The 15,025-nt window shown below is 53.6% G+C and overlaps 2 protein-coding genes across 7 annotated transcripts; both read right to left on the bottom strand.

Annotated features, from left to right (window-relative positions):
* Positions 1–12: 12 nt before the first annotated feature.
* PPP4C (protein phosphatase 4 catalytic subunit) lies at positions 13–7,717 on the bottom strand. 4 transcript variants are annotated; one of them, XM_077141318.1, is made up of 9 exons: positions 7,622–7,717; positions 7,193–7,353; positions 3,358–3,409; positions 2,766–2,816; positions 2,496–2,597; positions 1,716–1,889; positions 1,503–1,629; positions 556–745; positions 13–469 (listed from the first exon to the last, which is right to left on the bottom strand). In XM_077141318.1, exons 2-9 carry the CDS (start codon positions 7,288–7,290, stop codon positions 340–342), a joined length of 924 nt encoding a protein of 307 aa, XP_076997433.1. In that variant the 5' UTR covers positions 7,291–7,353; positions 7,622–7,717; the 3' UTR covers positions 13–339. The 4 variants fall into 4 exon arrangements, with proteins under 4 accessions (XP_076997433.1, XP_076997432.1, XP_076997434.1 ...); XM_077141317.1 differs by having other exon boundaries at positions 7,583–7,714; XM_077141319.1 differs by lacking the exons at positions 7,193–7,353; positions 7,622–7,717 and adding an exon at positions 4,480–7,114.
* Positions 7,718–9,687: 1,970 nt separating this feature from the next.
* ALDOA (aldolase, fructose-bisphosphate A) lies at positions 9,688–14,929 on the bottom strand. 3 transcript variants are annotated; one of them, XM_077141314.1, is made up of 10 exons: positions 13,638–13,804; positions 12,496–12,649; positions 12,164–12,296; positions 11,861–12,072; positions 11,353–11,407; positions 11,076–11,236; positions 10,683–10,766; positions 10,414–10,588; positions 10,093–10,292; positions 9,688–9,991 (listed from the first exon to the last, which is right to left on the bottom strand). In XM_077141314.1, the coding sequence occupies exons 2-10, from the start codon at positions 12,634–12,636 to the stop codon at positions 9,896–9,898; spliced, it is 1,257 nt and encodes a 418-aa protein (XP_076997429.1). In that variant the 5' UTR covers positions 12,637–12,649; positions 13,638–13,804; the 3' UTR covers positions 9,688–9,895. The 3 variants fall into 3 exon arrangements, with proteins under 3 accessions (XP_076997429.1, XP_076997430.1, XP_076997431.1); XM_077141315.1 differs by lacking the exons at positions 12,496–12,649; positions 13,638–13,804 and adding an exon at positions 14,802–14,929; XM_077141316.1 differs by lacking the exon at positions 12,496–12,649 and having other exon boundaries at positions 13,638–13,803.
* Positions 14,930–15,025: the final 96 nt, after the last annotated feature.

Here is a 15,025-nt window from a genome sequence, read left to right as displayed (position 1 = left end):
CAAATCCGGAGACCATTTTTCTTCTTTTATTAGAATTTTTTTTCATTTTTTTCCTCAAAATTTTTATCTAAAAACAAACAAAAAAAAGGAGAAAAAGAAAAACAAAAAATTATTGGAAACTTCACGGTTAAAGTGGGGAGAAAGGAGAGGAGTGTGGAGCTGAGGCTCCAACCATCTCCAGAACAAGTCCTCACCCTCACGCACCCTCTCAGCCAGGGAAGGGCAGAGTTGGGGACACAACACCCCTCCTCCCAATGCCCAGCCTCTGTTAGGCGGAGAGGGCAGAGTCACAGTGGTCCAGGGGCCAGAGGGCTTGGAGGGGGCCAGGGCCCGAATGGGTCACAGGAAGTAGTCGGCCACGGGCTTCTTGGAGGGGATGCCCCGGGTCTCCTGGGGAGCAGCCTCAAAGATGATGAAATCCTTCTGGAGGTGTTCGTCCAGCTCTAAGATGGCTGCCACATTCCCACAGCTGGAAGCGGGAGGGTAGCAGTGTTAAAGAAGTGGGTTAGCCCAGACCCGCACTCCCACCTGGCCCTCCTGGCCCAGCCAGCTCACCGGTAGCAGTAGTTGGGAGCCGACCACACAGTGAGCACGGTCTCATTGAAGTGCCACTTGTAACCTTCCATCACCAACTGATGGGCGCGGCAGATCATGTCAATATCGTTGGCTGCATTGAACTGGGCCACCACGTCACTGCCAAATAGGTAGCCAGCCCCACGGGGGCTCACACCCCAGCCTGTTGTGTCTGAGGCAAATGAAGGCAAGCATGGGGGAGGGCACCCTCAAGGCTTCTCTGGCTGCCCATGGTCCCTCCAAGGTTGTTATTTTGTCCCTCCCCCAATTCACCAGAGGCCTGTGGGGCAAGGGTATGTTTTGGGTAATCCTAGGGAATAGGACAGCAAATGTCAGAACAGGTAAGCTCCACAGGAGAAAGAATCCCCCAGGAGTTGTAGCCACCTCCTAATTAGTGAGGGTATAATTTCCTGGCCAAGCAGGTATGGGAGAGTGAAAGGAGACACTCATAATTACAATGCCCGTCTGACAGGAATGAACAAGAACCAAATGGGAGGTGAGGTCACCTGCCAGGGCAAGCGGGGGTAGGAGTGATGGGGTGTAGGCTGTGTGTGCTTTAGTAGTACCCCAGCTTTAAATCCCGCTTTGCTCCACACTATCTAGGGAACCTGACAAAACAAGGGGTCCTCAAGGAGTCAGTCTGGAGTTTGATCGCTGCTGAGAAGTCTGAGGTCCTAAACAACCTTCTGAGCCACGATAGGCAGGCCCCAACACATTCTTGGAGTACAAAACCTCCAGCTACTCAGGCTCCAGGGAGCTCTACTGCCAGACGGCTGGTCGAGGATAGGAGCCCGTGGAGACCAGCCCTGCTCCAGTTCTGCCCCCAACTCACTTGGTCTGACTGCCTCTTTGAGGCTCTTGCTTTATCCACTGTGCCCTCTCAGGCTCTCACCAAACTAAGAGCAAAACCTCTGTCCCTGCCCCCTCACCTTCGGGGTCAGACCACAGCAGGTCACACATGGGCCCGTCGTGAGGCACTTCTTGCTTCCGATCAATAGTCCGGATCTGATCCAGGGTCTGGATGGAGGGGGAGAGGCCCCCGTGCACACAGAAGATCTATAGGGGAGAGCAAGAAGGGAGGGAGTGGGGGCTGAGCCCCAGGGCCTCCACCAACACCTCCACCCAGGAAGTACTCGGCCCACCTTGCCGTCGATGATGGCCGACAGGCTGAGGTAGTCGAAGATCTCAGTGCAGTAGCGCCACACGGTCACAGAGCCGTACTTGCGCAGGCACTCATCGTAGAAGCCATAGACTTGGGTGATCTGGCGGCTCTCATGGTTGCCCCGGATCAGGGTGATGCGGTCAGGATAGCGAACCTGGGGCATAATCATGGCAGAGGGCTGCGGCCAAGGCCTGGAAACCTTCCTCCCTCCGCCAGCCTGGCTCTTTCCCTGGGCCACTCATAAAGCATCTCTTGTTGAATTGTGCTGCATCTCCCTCCCTGACTTTGGGCCCTCCTGCAAAGAATGCAAGCTGATTCATCCCCATCAACCTACAAAATTCCTGACTCCTATTTCCCCTAACACTTGCAGACCCAGGGCTCAGCAAGCCGGTCTAGGCCCTTTGTCATCTGGCTCCTTACAATTCCTCTCCCCAGCCCTGGTCACCATATCCACATGCAGCCATACTCAACGACTCGCCATTTTCTGAATATGTTGTACCTCTATTTCCTCCACTAGGATACCGCTGCTGTTAACCTCATCTTCCAGAGGCCCAATCAGATGTCTTAAATTAAGGAAGGTTTTTCTGACCAGCCCCCATCCAAAGAGAATCCATTTCTCTATTTTGCTAGCCACACTGCAGATCTAGGCAGCACAGTGAAGAGTTGAGGTGGTCAGAGTGGGAGATGAAGGCAGAAAGGATGCAGACAGGTCAGGCCTGAGGAGGTCCATGGTTGGGGTCCAGAAACCAGGGTGTCCTACCTTAAGTGCCAGTAACAAGAGAAATGTTTCGACACTGTAGAAACCACGGTCCACAAAGTCCCCCATGAAGAGGTAGTTAGTCTCAGGGACGTCGCCACCCACCTGGGGAAAAGAGAGACTCTTCTTGGTGCCAAGCTCTCCCCATCCACTGCTGACGGCCATTTCTGACTGGAGGCTTTGCCCCTACTCCATTCACCAAATTAAAGTCTTCCACTCCCAATTAAAGGGGTCTTCCAGTCATCCCCCAGGTCACCTTTCCCCCATACTCACTCTGAACAGCTCCTTGAGGTCATAGAATTGTCCATGGATGTCACCACATACCTGGAAGTGGAAAGGTGGGTCAGAATTCACGCAGCTTACAGGGGCAACCCTTCAAAGCATCCACTTTAGATTGCCATTCTTGGCTAAGCCTTGACTTCTCAGGACCAAAAATTTCTCCTACGCCAAATGAGCCTGGTTTAGAATCACCTGCCATCCCACCCTGAGTGCCAACTATTATGGGCAAGAGCTAGAGCCAAGATTCTCTAGCTGGACCTGAAGCTCCTGGAGGAGCTGGTCCCCTCCTCTTCCTACTCCCCTCGAAAGATCCCAAAGTTTCTAACAAGACAGCCACAGAAATATGTGATGTAGAACCACTCACCAGATTAGTAGTCCTTCTGCTCTGCCCAAGAATATTCCCCCACCAGATCAAAAACTCTTCCTACAATAGCCACTTCCTATAGCAGGGCTTCCTTAATGATGGGGGAGAGGACAGATCCAAGAGCTTTCTGGGTTCCCAGCAAACAGGCGTGGACCCAGGGTGCCCACAACTAAGGGAAATGCCCCTGTGCTAAGAGACCAAGTACCCAGAGTGGTAACTCACTGTGACCGGCGAGTCCACCCTCTGCACGTTGCTCTCCTCCACCAAGATCTCTCTGGAGACAGAAGATCAGGGTCACCTCAGCCAGGTCAGCCCAGCCCAATGCCTGACCTTTTCTGGGGGGGGGAGGGGAGGATATGAGGGGTCCCTGAACCTCTGGGGGCAGGAGTAAGGTTTGCTATTTCCCCAGGAGAGGCTGGCAGCAGCCCTCCACTGCTTGCCCCCCTTCCATTGGTTCTGGCTGCCAACAGGACAAAGTCCAATCTCCAAATCCGCACTCAAAACCCTTCCAAGGAGCCTATGACTTTTCTAGCCTGGATTCCCTCTTCTCGCTTTCACATGTCCAGTACTCACACCTGGAAAACAGGTCCCCCTGTCCTCTCGAGACAGAGCAGGGAGGACCACCTGAGACTGTGTCTGAGGCTGAGTTCTATGGACTAAAGCCCTTCTCCCAGACTGCCTGAAGAGATAAGTGGGTGCCCCAGACAGGCCAATCATCAGATGCACCTTCAAAATGAGGTGCGATGAATACTTATTCAACATTTAGTTAGAGGCAGTGAAGACTTTATTCTCTGCTTTTTCCCTGCAGTGCAGTCTACTCCGACTTGAATGAGTTCAAGGTACAATCACTGTATAAATTACGGACACCCAATTTAAGTAGTGCCATTATTTTCAAATTTTGTCCCTGGTGATAAGAGCAATGGTGAACACTCATGCTTGCCCCCCGTGCCAGGGTTGTCTGGCTTTGTGTGGATCATCTAAGGCAAACCACCCCCTTCAAAGGCGGATACTGTAATGATTCCCAAGGTACAGATGAAAAAACTGAAGCACAGGGGTTTCTGGGTTGGCAGCAGACAGGTGGGATTTGAACCTGGGTGGCCTGGCTCCAGAGTCTGACTCCTTTCTCAAGCTGTTCTCATGTGTTTGGGCCCTGGGTACTTGCCCAGCCTCACTCTTTCTGCCCAGTCTTCTCTCCGAGCTCTGGGAATGGAATGATTCACTTACATCCTTCAGGGTGTCTCTATGATAAAAGTGGAACAAGGCAGGTCTGCCCAGACTTTCTGAAAACTGGAGGAGACACTGGTGGTGGTCAGAGAGGCCCTAACAATGACTGGGCTCTCCCACCTGTACTGCATCTTGGGGTGAGCATCCTTCCACATCAACTGCTTATAATGACCTTTCCAACAGACAGGGGAAGGCTCTTTTCATCCTCATCTAACAGATAAAGAAACCAAGGCTTAGAGAAAAAAGTGGCAGGATCAAGGTCACAAAGCTGGAAAGGGGCTGAAGGGGAATTCAGGGGCCCAGTTTATGCCAGCCCTTCCACAGACCCTGGGTCAAAACCTGAAGCCCAGGAAGGTCCCTGCTTTCTGCAAAACTGTACCTGAGTGCCAGTGGGGTCCCAGCATGATCTGGTAACAAGGCCCAGGTTGCCTGTCACTTGCAGCACACCACCTGCCCTGGCATAGCTCCCACCTGCTTACCTTTATTTCCACTACTAACACTACCTTCTTTAAGTGCCCACCAATGTGTCAGGTCCTGTTGTTGGATATGTAGATCTCATTTGAGCCTTAAAATGAGCTCAAAGATTCAGAGAAGTGAAGTCATCAGGGTCACGTTGTTTATAGGTGGCAATGCTGGGATTCCAATCAAAGACTGCCAGATTCAAAAGCTTTTGCTAAATTCTTCTAAAAGGAGCTATTTCAGCTCAGGCACTGCAGGCCTCTCTGGATCCCAGGGTTTGAGTCTATGAATCCTCTGAGCAAGTGGAAGCCCTAGTGGGTCCCCACGAGGCCATGAACTAGATCCCAGAACTGGTCCTTCTTCAGACTGGGCCTGGGACAATGGTGGCCAACTCAGACGTCAGTATAGTTAGTACCTCCTAGTCCACTTCAGTTTCAAATGGTAGGACCCTTGCACCCACCAGACCTCCCTAGTTCTCTGCTGCCTCACACCCCACATCAAAGTCTAAATGTCTCTGCCAAGCTGTTGATGACTGAAAAGAACAGTCAGAGACCTAGATTCAAAACCAACATCCCTTCCAGTCAGCTTTGTAACCTTGGGCAAGACCTTGGACAATTTCCTCTTCCGTGAAGTGGAATAAATACTCATCCCTGCCCTGCCTTATCCATAAGGCTGCTGCAAGGAACAAAGAGAATGAAGGCATAATTTCTCATTTACTCTGAAAACTCTAGCATACTACCCAAGCATTAGCCCTTATCACCAGCACACTGATTCAGGCCCTGTGAAAACAAGACTGATCGGAAACGGAAAAGGGCCAGGCAGCAACTGGTTTAAGTTCCTAAAATGCCAGTAAGAACCGAGGAAGCTAAGACAACTAAAAACACTTTGAAGCTGGCCAAGTCAGGGCAATTTCCTTGAACTGACAAAGCACAGAGGAGTCAGAGACAGGCACTTATAAAGGGGCCTCGCCTGTTTACCAAACTCATGCAAACTTTGCCTGGCTGTAGAGGGTCTATGTGGGGCAAAAGGCCTATGTGAGGCAAAAAATCCAGCTCCGCCACTTCCTCAGTCAAATTACCTGGCCTCTAGGAATCTGGCTTCCTCTTCTGTAAAATGGAGCAAATAATTCCAACCTTACAAGCTGGCTGGGGGAAGATTGTTTTTTTTTTTTTCCTTCTTGCCAGTTCATGGCCAAACAGTGGGCTTGTAAATTTTCCAGCCTTGGGGAAGCCACAGTCAAACAGTTTCTTGGATAAGGCAGGTGATTAGTCTCCTCACTGTTGCGCACACATTTCAGGCCTCCATTCCTACTCTCATTGTGCTTGGAATGTCCTTCCTCCCTGGTCCTGCCCCATTGCTTACCCAAATTATCTTCATGCTTCAAGGCCTACCTTCACTTAGAAACCTTCCCTGATGACTTCAGCCAATGCCAGCACTGCCCTCGTCTAATATAGCAACAACAATAACACTTAATGATTGCCAAATATTTGCACTGGACCAAAGCACTATGCTAACTTCATACCACGCACCAACTCACTGAATCTTCACAACCAACTTATTAAGTACTATTATCCTCACTTCTCAGTTGGTGAAATGGAGTCTCAGAGAGCTCAAGACCACAAACACAGCTAGTAAGCAGCAGAGCTCAGATTCAAACCCAGAGCCATCATACTCCAAGGCCTCTGCTCTTAACCACCACACCATTCTACTTCCCATAAAACTCTGCGATGGGCCTCCCTCCATCCAGGGCTTAATTCTACTCTAGCTTATTTGCTGCAATTCTGAGGTCCTACCAATGAAAATGAGAGTTGGATGAAGTCCACCCCTTCTAGCATTATGGCCAGAAAAGGGACAGGACACAGAAAACTGATCTCGGATTCTAACCCCTACTTGCTGGTGAATTAACATGAGATTTCTCACTTGTAAACTGAAGACACCCACCTTTTATGGCTTGTTGGTGGAATTAAAAGAACTTTGTAAACCACAGAGTTTCTTGCTTTCCTGCCTTGACTCTTTGTTCTTGCTGACACTCCCTTTTATCTCATTTTTAAAGGCCTGCCCAAAGTACAGCTCCGCCAAGGAGTCTTCCCTGTTCCTCCCCAAAAGATGGGATTGTTGCTTTAAGCTTCCTGAATACTTTCCATAACTTCTCTTACTACTTTATAAAAATACATCATCTGATACTTTAAGTGTCTTTATTAAGGTGTGCCTCCCCCAGCAGGCTAGTGGCTCCTCGAGGAAAGGGGCGTTATACTGCTCCTCTCAGGGAACACTTCCTAGGTGGGCCAGGCCCAGAGTTCTCCGCTGGGCTTGCCCGGGGTCAGAACGTCCGAGTAGCGGCAAGACCTCCCCTCCCCGGGGCTAGCAGGCTTACCTAGCCTTGGCGCAGAGGGCCTTGACTTCGCTCTCCTTGATGAGCTCGCAGCGTCGCAGCTGCTCTATCTGCCGGTCCAGGTCGCTGATCTCCGCCATGGCCCACCCCCAGCGCGGGTCAGAGCCGGGGCCACTGCCCCCTCTGCACCGCACAGGGGTCCCCTGGGAAAGGTGAAGACGACCCCACAGATCTGAATGTCCGTACGGGGCGCCAGGGGCCAACGCGATTCTGAGGCTGGCCCGCCCCTTCCCCCCCCCTACCCGCCTCCCCTCACATCGGCTCCCAGAGACTCCCGACGTCCCGCGGCTCTGGCCGCACCGCCGCTAACTCCCGTCGAACCCCACAGGTCCCGCGCTAGGGACGTGGCCTGGAGGGGTCTCGGGCTATTACCGCCGCTGCGACTCCGGCTCCGGCTCTCAGGCTCTCTACCTTCCTCCTTCCCCCCGCTTTGGGCCGCCACTACCGCTGCTCCTACTTCCGGCCCCGCCGCGGAAGCAAAGGGAAGCTAGTTCCGGCGCGCGTCGGAAGTGGCGTCATATACACTCCTCCCTTCCGCGCCGCGCCCTTAACCACACCTCTCAAGCCTAAGAATGAAGTGAGCGGAGGGAGCTGGTTGTAGGTAACATGCGGACGGAAGTTGTGGACGGAAGTTGTGGACTAAACGGGCCGGTACTGGAGGGTGTTACAGACCTCAGGCCAGTTCCCTGCCGTTTCAGTTAGGGAAACTGAAGCTGAGCTGTGCTTAAACCTCTTAACTTCATGTTAAGTACTTTTGCCCATCTGTTGTAGTTTGCCTCGCCTACTACAATCCTTGAGGTATGGAATTTTGTCTTGTTTACCATTGTAGCCCTATGGGCCTGGCACATAGTAGGCATACATAAATATTTGTTCATGGCCGAAGGAATCTCAGTCCAATCCCCAGTCTCTTTTCATGGCCCGGGGGAAATCTTTGCCATCGGGACATCTACAGTTAGAGGCAGAAGAAAAGATCCACATTTCCCTCATCAAGCTAAAGACCTACCTCATTACAAAATAGGTCCCTTTACCTCACCTCAGTTACTTCCTATCTAAGGCAAGTTTTGTTCCTTTGTTAGGAGGAGGAAGCTGGCTCAAAGAACTAATTTGTTCATGGTTACATAGCTGAGAATTTGAGATTTGAATCAGGGTTGAAATTTGAACCCCAGAAAACTGTTCTCAAATCTAGTTTTTCCATTTTCTCAGAATTTACCATTTCTGTAGTTCAGTGAATCGTTATAAAATTCAGAAGTCCAGAATTTTCCAAACTCCCCTGACATTTGTAGTCCTCTGCTTCCCTTGTCTCTTTTGCTGGAGGCAGAGGAAGATACTCTAATCTAAGCCCACTCTCCACCTTTCCAGTCTCTCAGCCTTTACACATGCTGTTTTTTGAAGTGTCGTTTTTGCTTTCTTTCTACTTACCCTCAACTTTTATTTGCTTCAAGTTTTGTTTCCCAGAATTGAGGCTAGGCACAGAAATGAGGCCAAAGTTTGGAGGGCCACTAGGAGTGGATTTGATACATGAATGCAGGCAGTAGGTGCAAATGTGCACAGAAGGGAAGGACGAGGGTTCCTAGAAGGTACTAGGTAAGTCAGTTCTATGAGGATCATTGTGGGGATTTTTTAGGTCCAGAAAGGACAGAAAGGTCATGACCTTTTTCATGGATGGGAAGTTCAGACAGGAAAGAGTCCCTATCCAGAAAGGCTGGCAGTGAAAGAAGTTGCAGAAAATTTGGGAGGTGGCAGCAGGGCTATGTCTGTGGTTAGGATCTTTGGCAGTTCAGAAGAATCCAGTGTAGTTACTGTAGCATCCCAGCCTGGATGATTGAGGAAGAGTTCAGCGCATTGCATAGGGACAGCTTCAGGACCTTCCCTCTGGCCTCATGGACTGTGGCAGCTGCTGAGGTGCAGTTAACCTGGAACCTGGAGTACGTGTGCTGTCTGCATTGTTTAATTGAATGTTGGAGAGAATTCCAAATGCCTTCAGGGATTCCATGGCCCAAAGAGGACTAAGAATTTTAATTCCATCTCGCCCATAAAATGGGGCAATGGACCAGCCCCCTTATGGGGATATGCAGTAATAATCCTGTTTTCCCCGAAGAAACTTGTGTGATCTTAGGCAAGATGGCCGGGAATAGCAGTACCTACTCATCTACAGCACCTGCTACACTGTCTGGCTTTAAGCAGTTACTATTTTTCCACAGGGGCCTTGTGCACCCTGAGTTCTGGGCTGATACTGTGGCCTCTGGTGACTTGAGCAGTACATTTGCGCCCTTATCTGTGAGCCTTATCAGATGCTGCTGATAGAAATGGGTGGAGCATATAGTGGTTGGAGAATTTCACAAACTCTCTGTCTTCCTGAAAGCTCTGGGCAAGTATAAAACAAGGAAGGACACAAAAACAAGAGCTTTCTTCTTCAGGGCTCTGCCACCTTTGCAGGTTCCCCACTGCGCCAAACACCACGAGCACAGACAACAGAGTCCCCCTTAAATAGTTGTTTATTGGCAGTGGGCTGTAAAGGATGGAGTTAGCATATACAGACAACACCACACACCAAAGTCACAAGGGAGGCAAAAAAGTGATGGGAAAGAGCAGCCGGGAGCCCCAGATGAAGCCCCTCCTTGACAGTGAGTGTAGGAGGAAGCAGGGGCTTGGAGTGTTGAGGGGGCAACCTTAGAACACCTCTGCTTAGTAGGCATGGTTAGAGATGAAGAGGGACTCGCTGGCTGCGGTGCCGGTCTGGCCACTTGGGGTGTACTTTCCTTGGCAGGCAAGGCTGTTGGCCTAAAGGGGGAGAGAAACCAGAGTGAGAAGGCCTCAGGGAACCCAGCTTCTCAGAATCCCACCTACCCAGGTACCCTGTCTGCATCCTGCCCCATCCTTACCAGGGCTCGCTTGACATACTCTTCCTGGGCAGCCTTCAGGTTCTCCTTCTTCCCACCCCAGGCCTTCAGGGCAGAAGCCTGCAGGGCTCGGCCATAGGAGAAGGTCAGGGCCCATGGCTTCTGCAGGGGGCACTTGTTGATGGCGTTAAGGTTGATGGATGCCTCCTCTTCACTCTGGCCTCCAGATAGGAAGGTGACTCCTGCAGAACAAGGGTGAGACAGATAGGATCCCCAAGAAGCTGCCCTGAAGAACAGACCAGATGGGTATAAAGTCTGTGGGTATAAAGTACCCCCTTCCCAAGATGAAGTTGCACGCCTCACCAGGGACAGCAGGAGGCACTGTGCGGCGCAGTGCTGTGACAGTTGCTATGGCAATCTCCTCGTGAGAAAACTTCTGGGTGCAGGCATGGCCTGGGGTTACCATGTTGGGCTTCAGCAAAGTGCCTTCCAGGTAGACGTGGTGGTCACTCAGAGCCTTGTAAACAGCAGCCAGCACCTGGAGTAGGGCAGGGCCCAAGTTGGGTGGGGAGACGGGTCAGGTCAGGGCCCTGGCCCAGCTGCCCCACCCACCACAGCAAGCAGGAACCTACCTTCTCGGTTACATATTGACAGCGCCTCAAGTCATGGTCCCCGTCGGGGAGAATCTCTGGCTCCACGATGGGCACGATGCCATTCTGTTGGGTGGGAAGTGGGGTGAGGCCTCCTAAACCCAGGGTTCTGCCTCCAACCCCCCTGAAGTCACTGGCTGAGAGGAACTCCTGGCTTCAAGACCAACCTCATAAGCCTACTCTAGTCCTCTGCCTTGCAGAGCTTTCTGAGCATCTTCTGCTGGGCAAAGACAGAGACTGATTTGTTCCTAGAAAGTTCCAGGAACAGCTGCCTTGGGGGAGGAGGTAGGTATCCTGGCAGATGCGTAGCAGGCTAGCTGACAGCTTGGGGCCCAAGGAGGTGGGAGGTGGCTTACTGGGGACCCACAAGCCAACCTGCTGGCAGATGCTGGCATAACGGGCCAGCACATTGGCATTCTCCATAATGGCGAGGGAGGTGGGAGTATGCTCCCCGATCTTCAGCACACAGCGCCACTTGGCAAAGTCAGCTCCATCTTTCTTGTACTGGGCACAGCGCTCAGACAGCCCATCCAGCCCTGAAGGAGACAGAGGAATCAGAGCACAATGAGGGAGGAGCCACTTGGCCACTTACCCGCGGCCACCATGAAGGGTGACTATGGGTTAATAGAGTGAGGAGCCAAAGAGTTCTCACCTTGGGTGGTGGTCTCGCCATTTGTTCCTGCCAGGGGTACCACGCCCTTGTCTACCTGTTGGGGGAGGAGGGACAGCAAGATAAACAGGAAATGGTCTAGCACCCTTTTCTCCTCTGTAGCCCCAATCTGAACCCAACTTAATCTCTTAAACAGCACCTCATGGCTCACAAATATTTTTGCTTAGGTACAGTATCTAATCCTATGAGGCAAGATACATGGAGATGTTACCTGGCACAGACTGTTAACTGATTTGAGTTTCAGGAGGCCTGGGCCCTACCAGTTACTAACTCTGTAAGCAAAACACTTCACTTCCCTGACCCTCTGGTTTCTCATTTGTAAAACAGAGTAATCTCTCCCTCTGAGAATTGTGAGGGCTAAAAATGCCAGGCAGGTAACTGAAGTCCCTGGCTTTTCCTCTCCATCCTTTGAAGGTGATCTAGGACCCCACCTCAGTCCACAGAGTCCCAATCCGATGTCCGCCCCCACTTTGTTACCTTGCCCCCTCACCTTGATGCCTACAACACCACCCTTGGATTTAATGACTTGGGGGAAGGGACGTCCATCATCCGCCTTCTGGTAGAGCGTCTCATGGAAGAGGATGACACCACCAATGCAAGGGTTCACACGGTCATCGGCGGTCAGTAGCAGTTGACGGTAGAAGCGCCGGTTCTCCTCGGTGTTCTCGGTGCCAATGGATTGCAGCCGCTTGGCAATGCTTCCTGGAGGGGAGTGTCACCCGGGAAAATAAGAGGATAAGCCCGCCATTCCCAACTCTGGGCCCTCCTCCCTGGCTCTGCCTCCTGCCCATACCGGTAGACTCATCTGCAGCCAGGATGCCCTTGCCCGGAGCCACAATGCGTTTAGCGATGTCAGAGAGCTCCTTCTTTTGCTCCGGGGTCAGCGCTGGGTATGGGTAGGGCATGGTGGTGGTGGTGGTAAGTTCCTGGGCAGAGAAGAGAGATGGGGAGGACTAGTTAGTTGGATGTCCTCATGGTCTCCCAGTGAGCAGCGTCCCTTGCGTAGAGGTCAGGGCTAATGGGTTCCCTACCTCCCCTGCCCCACACCCTGCAGGTCCTGATATACTTCTTGTTCCCAGCTCTCCCCTATACCCAACTTCCCTAACATAGGCCTGCCTCTGGTACCTTTCCTAACTCTGGCTGTTGCTGGGTGTTGCCCAGCTGAGGGTGGGGCTGTGCACTGGCATCTGGGCTAAAAGAAAAGGCCAGAGCCAAGGACAGGCGGGTCATGTAGAAGTTGGACCCCTCTGACTTGTATCTGGACATGGGGTCACCTTGCCTAGAAGCAAAACCGAACCAGAGCATTTTAGAACTGAGGTCACATATAGGTCAGAGGGCCCAACTTCAGATGAAAGGGCCCACAGGAGGAAAATGTCTGTGCTCTGCAGACCTTTCCACCCAGCAACAGAGGGGCCAGAAGTGAGATTAGAACTCAGATCACTTGACTGCCATAGGGTGATCCATCCAATCCACCCAGATAGGTCCCCAGGGCTGGCCCGGCCTCCAATGCCTCAAGGGCATCTCAAGGTCACGCTTCTCTCACCAGGTAGGGGAGGGTGTTAGGAAAAAAGGTAGGAGGGCAATCAGAGGCTCAGGAAAAGGGCAGCAGAACAAGCCAGGTCCGAGGTGGTGGATAAGGGTAAGGTTTGGAAAACAGAATGTGAAAATGGCATGGGCCCCACCCCCTTCGCCTGAAAAATACTCGTCTGCTGTCAGGGCTGCAGCTGTTCCAGGCTCAGAATCAAGGTCACCCGATAAGCAAAGACAGAGAAAGAGTTAATGTCTATCAGGTGCAGCCAAGGGGGTTTCCCCTCATCACCCCCACTTCCCAGGCCAGACTCCAGCCCCTTCCCCCCTTCTCCCTTTATGGGAACCCTGAGACGGAATACTGGCCGGCCCCCGTCCCTCGCTGTCTCTTGGGATCCAGCAGAGGCAAAGAAGCCATATATAATCCTTTGCACTAAAGGCCCCTGCAAGAAATGGGGGGAAGTGGGGGGCGGGCGGCCCTCCATCTCATCCTGCTTCCTCCCCCGCCATGACTCAGCGCGCGGAGTCTCTGCATTGCGCACCAAACCCAGAGGGCTCTAGCTGGAGAGCATCAGCGGGGTCTGAGCTGGGGGTGTGGGGGGGAGTGTGCGCGCGGGCGCATGCGAGTGTATGAAAGACCCTGGGGCGGGGGGGGGTCTCCGCACCGACGCCCGCCCAACCACTGCCCCAGGACCCTCCTCTATGGTCCCTGACCCTCGCACGTGGCTAGGGGCGCTCACCTGGCACAGGAGAGGGACGGGTTTGCGGGGTACGGTGGCGGGCGGCGGGTGGACTGAGCGAGCGAACTCGGCAGTCGTCACCAGGAACCTGGCTCTGCGGCGCGTTCCAACAAGAACGCAGCCGATTCAGTCCCGAGGGGGCGGCGCGCCGGGCGGGCAGCGGGGAGGCGGTGCCGGGCCTTTTAAAGGCAGAACTCCACCCTCGGCCGGGGCTCAGCCTCCGCCGGGGGCGGAGAGGCATCCCAGCATCCAACCGCCGGCGAGAACCTGAGGACGAGGCCGCCCTCGAGAGGCACAGCACGGAAGCGGGCGGGGGTGCAGTGGGGGAGAATGGGGGCGACGGAGATGCGATCCCTCCCCCCTCGGACGTGACTCGGACCACATCCTGCGGGTCGCCAGGGCCCTCCCCTCCCACTCCCCTCCCTCTCCCTTCTACCCTCGCCTGGCGCGCTCCGGGGCGCAATGACTCAGCCGGAATTTTGGCACCGGAGGAGATGGGGACTGGGGGTGAGGGATGAGCCAGGAAATATGAAGGCTCAGCTGCCCCTCCCAGGCCCAGCCCAGAGGCCCGGGGCGGCCCCGGTATCCGGCCTGCGTTCAGGCCGCGTGTGTTCTTTGTAACCGGATGGAGAGGTCGCTGTCGGTCTCGCCTGCGGGTTGCACTGCCAACTCCGAGGCGTAGGCCCCAGGGCAGACCCCTTCCCGTGCCAAGAACCTGGGCGCATGGGCAAGTGAACGAATAAACCCACCCCGGGGTAGAGGGCGGTGAGTGGGCGCACAGGGAGCTCAAGAAGGCGGCGAGGCCCGTTGTCTGACCCGGGCGAGTGCGCTACTTGCCCGAGTGGGCTCCTTGGTTCCTGCAAGTGCGGCCTTGCCCGCGCACGCGCTCTCCGCCCCGGGCCGGCACGGACTGGCCGAGCCCGGGTCGCCAGAGGAAAAACCAGGCAAGGAGACTGACCGGCCCGAGCAGGTTTCAGGGCTACGGGGCCTGGATCTGCGAAACTCTTCCCGTTGGACCTGACTTCCCTCTCCAAAATAAAATCTTTCACCTAGCTGGTCAGCCTCCCAGATACTTCCCGGACCCCTCATTCCCGCTGCCTCCCCTTCCCAGGCGGAGCCCTTCGGCCCAAGCCCACCCGGGGCTCCGTCCTGCTAGAGGCCCACCTGTGAGGACTGGAGAGGCGGCAGAGCCTGGTCCGCAGCGAGTGCGCCTGGCAGCACTGGGGTTGGGTTATAAGGCAGCTCCTGCTCCCTCCTTCCCAATGTCCCCAACCTTCTCCAGTGACCTCTGCCCTTTCTTCACCGTGGATCCCCTGCAGGAACCTATATTTAGGGGAAACTTGAATCCCCTGACATTCTTGCCAGCCTGGGGCCCAAAGTGGGGGGAA

This window comes from Tamandua tetradactyla, chromosome 23 (assembly GCF_023851605.1).
Source record: "Tamandua tetradactyla isolate mTamTet1 chromosome 23, mTamTet1.pri, whole genome shotgun sequence".
NCBI classification, from domain to species: Eukaryota; Metazoa; Chordata; class Mammalia; order Pilosa; family Myrmecophagidae; genus Tamandua; species Tamandua tetradactyla.
Note: the sequence above shows the minus strand (reverse complement) of the source record. Positions and strands in the feature narration are given on the sequence as shown.

What these genes read in the sequence shown, in the direction of transcription:
- ALDOA (XM_077141314.1), bottom strand. Translation starts at nt 12,636, where the DNA reads ATGTCCAGATACAAGTCAGAGGGGTCCAACTTCTACATGACCCGCCTG. An exon ending in GGCTGCAGATGAGTCTACCG is followed by an intron (nt 12,073 to 12,163) that starts GTATGGGCAGGA and finishes ACTCCCCTCCAG; the next exon opens with GAAGCATTGCCAAGCGGCTG. An exon ending in GTGGTGTTGTAGGCATCAAG is followed by an intron (nt 11,408 to 11,860) that starts GTGAGGGGGCAA and finishes CTCCCCCAACAG; the next exon opens with GTAGACAAGGGCGTGGTACC.
- PPP4C (XM_077141318.1), bottom strand. Translation starts at nt 7,290, where the DNA reads ATGGCGGAGATCAGCGACCTGGACCGGCAGATAGAGCAGCTGCGACGC. An exon ending in TCTTGTTACTGGCACTTAAG is followed by an intron (nt 1,890 to 2,495) that starts GTAGGACACCCT and finishes ATTATGCCCCAG; the next exon opens with GTTCGCTATCCTGACCGCAT. An exon ending in GCTCCCAACTACTGCTACCG is followed by an intron (nt 470 to 555) that starts GTGAGCTGGCTG and finishes TCCCGCTTCCAG; the next exon opens with CTGTGGGAATGTGGCAGCCA.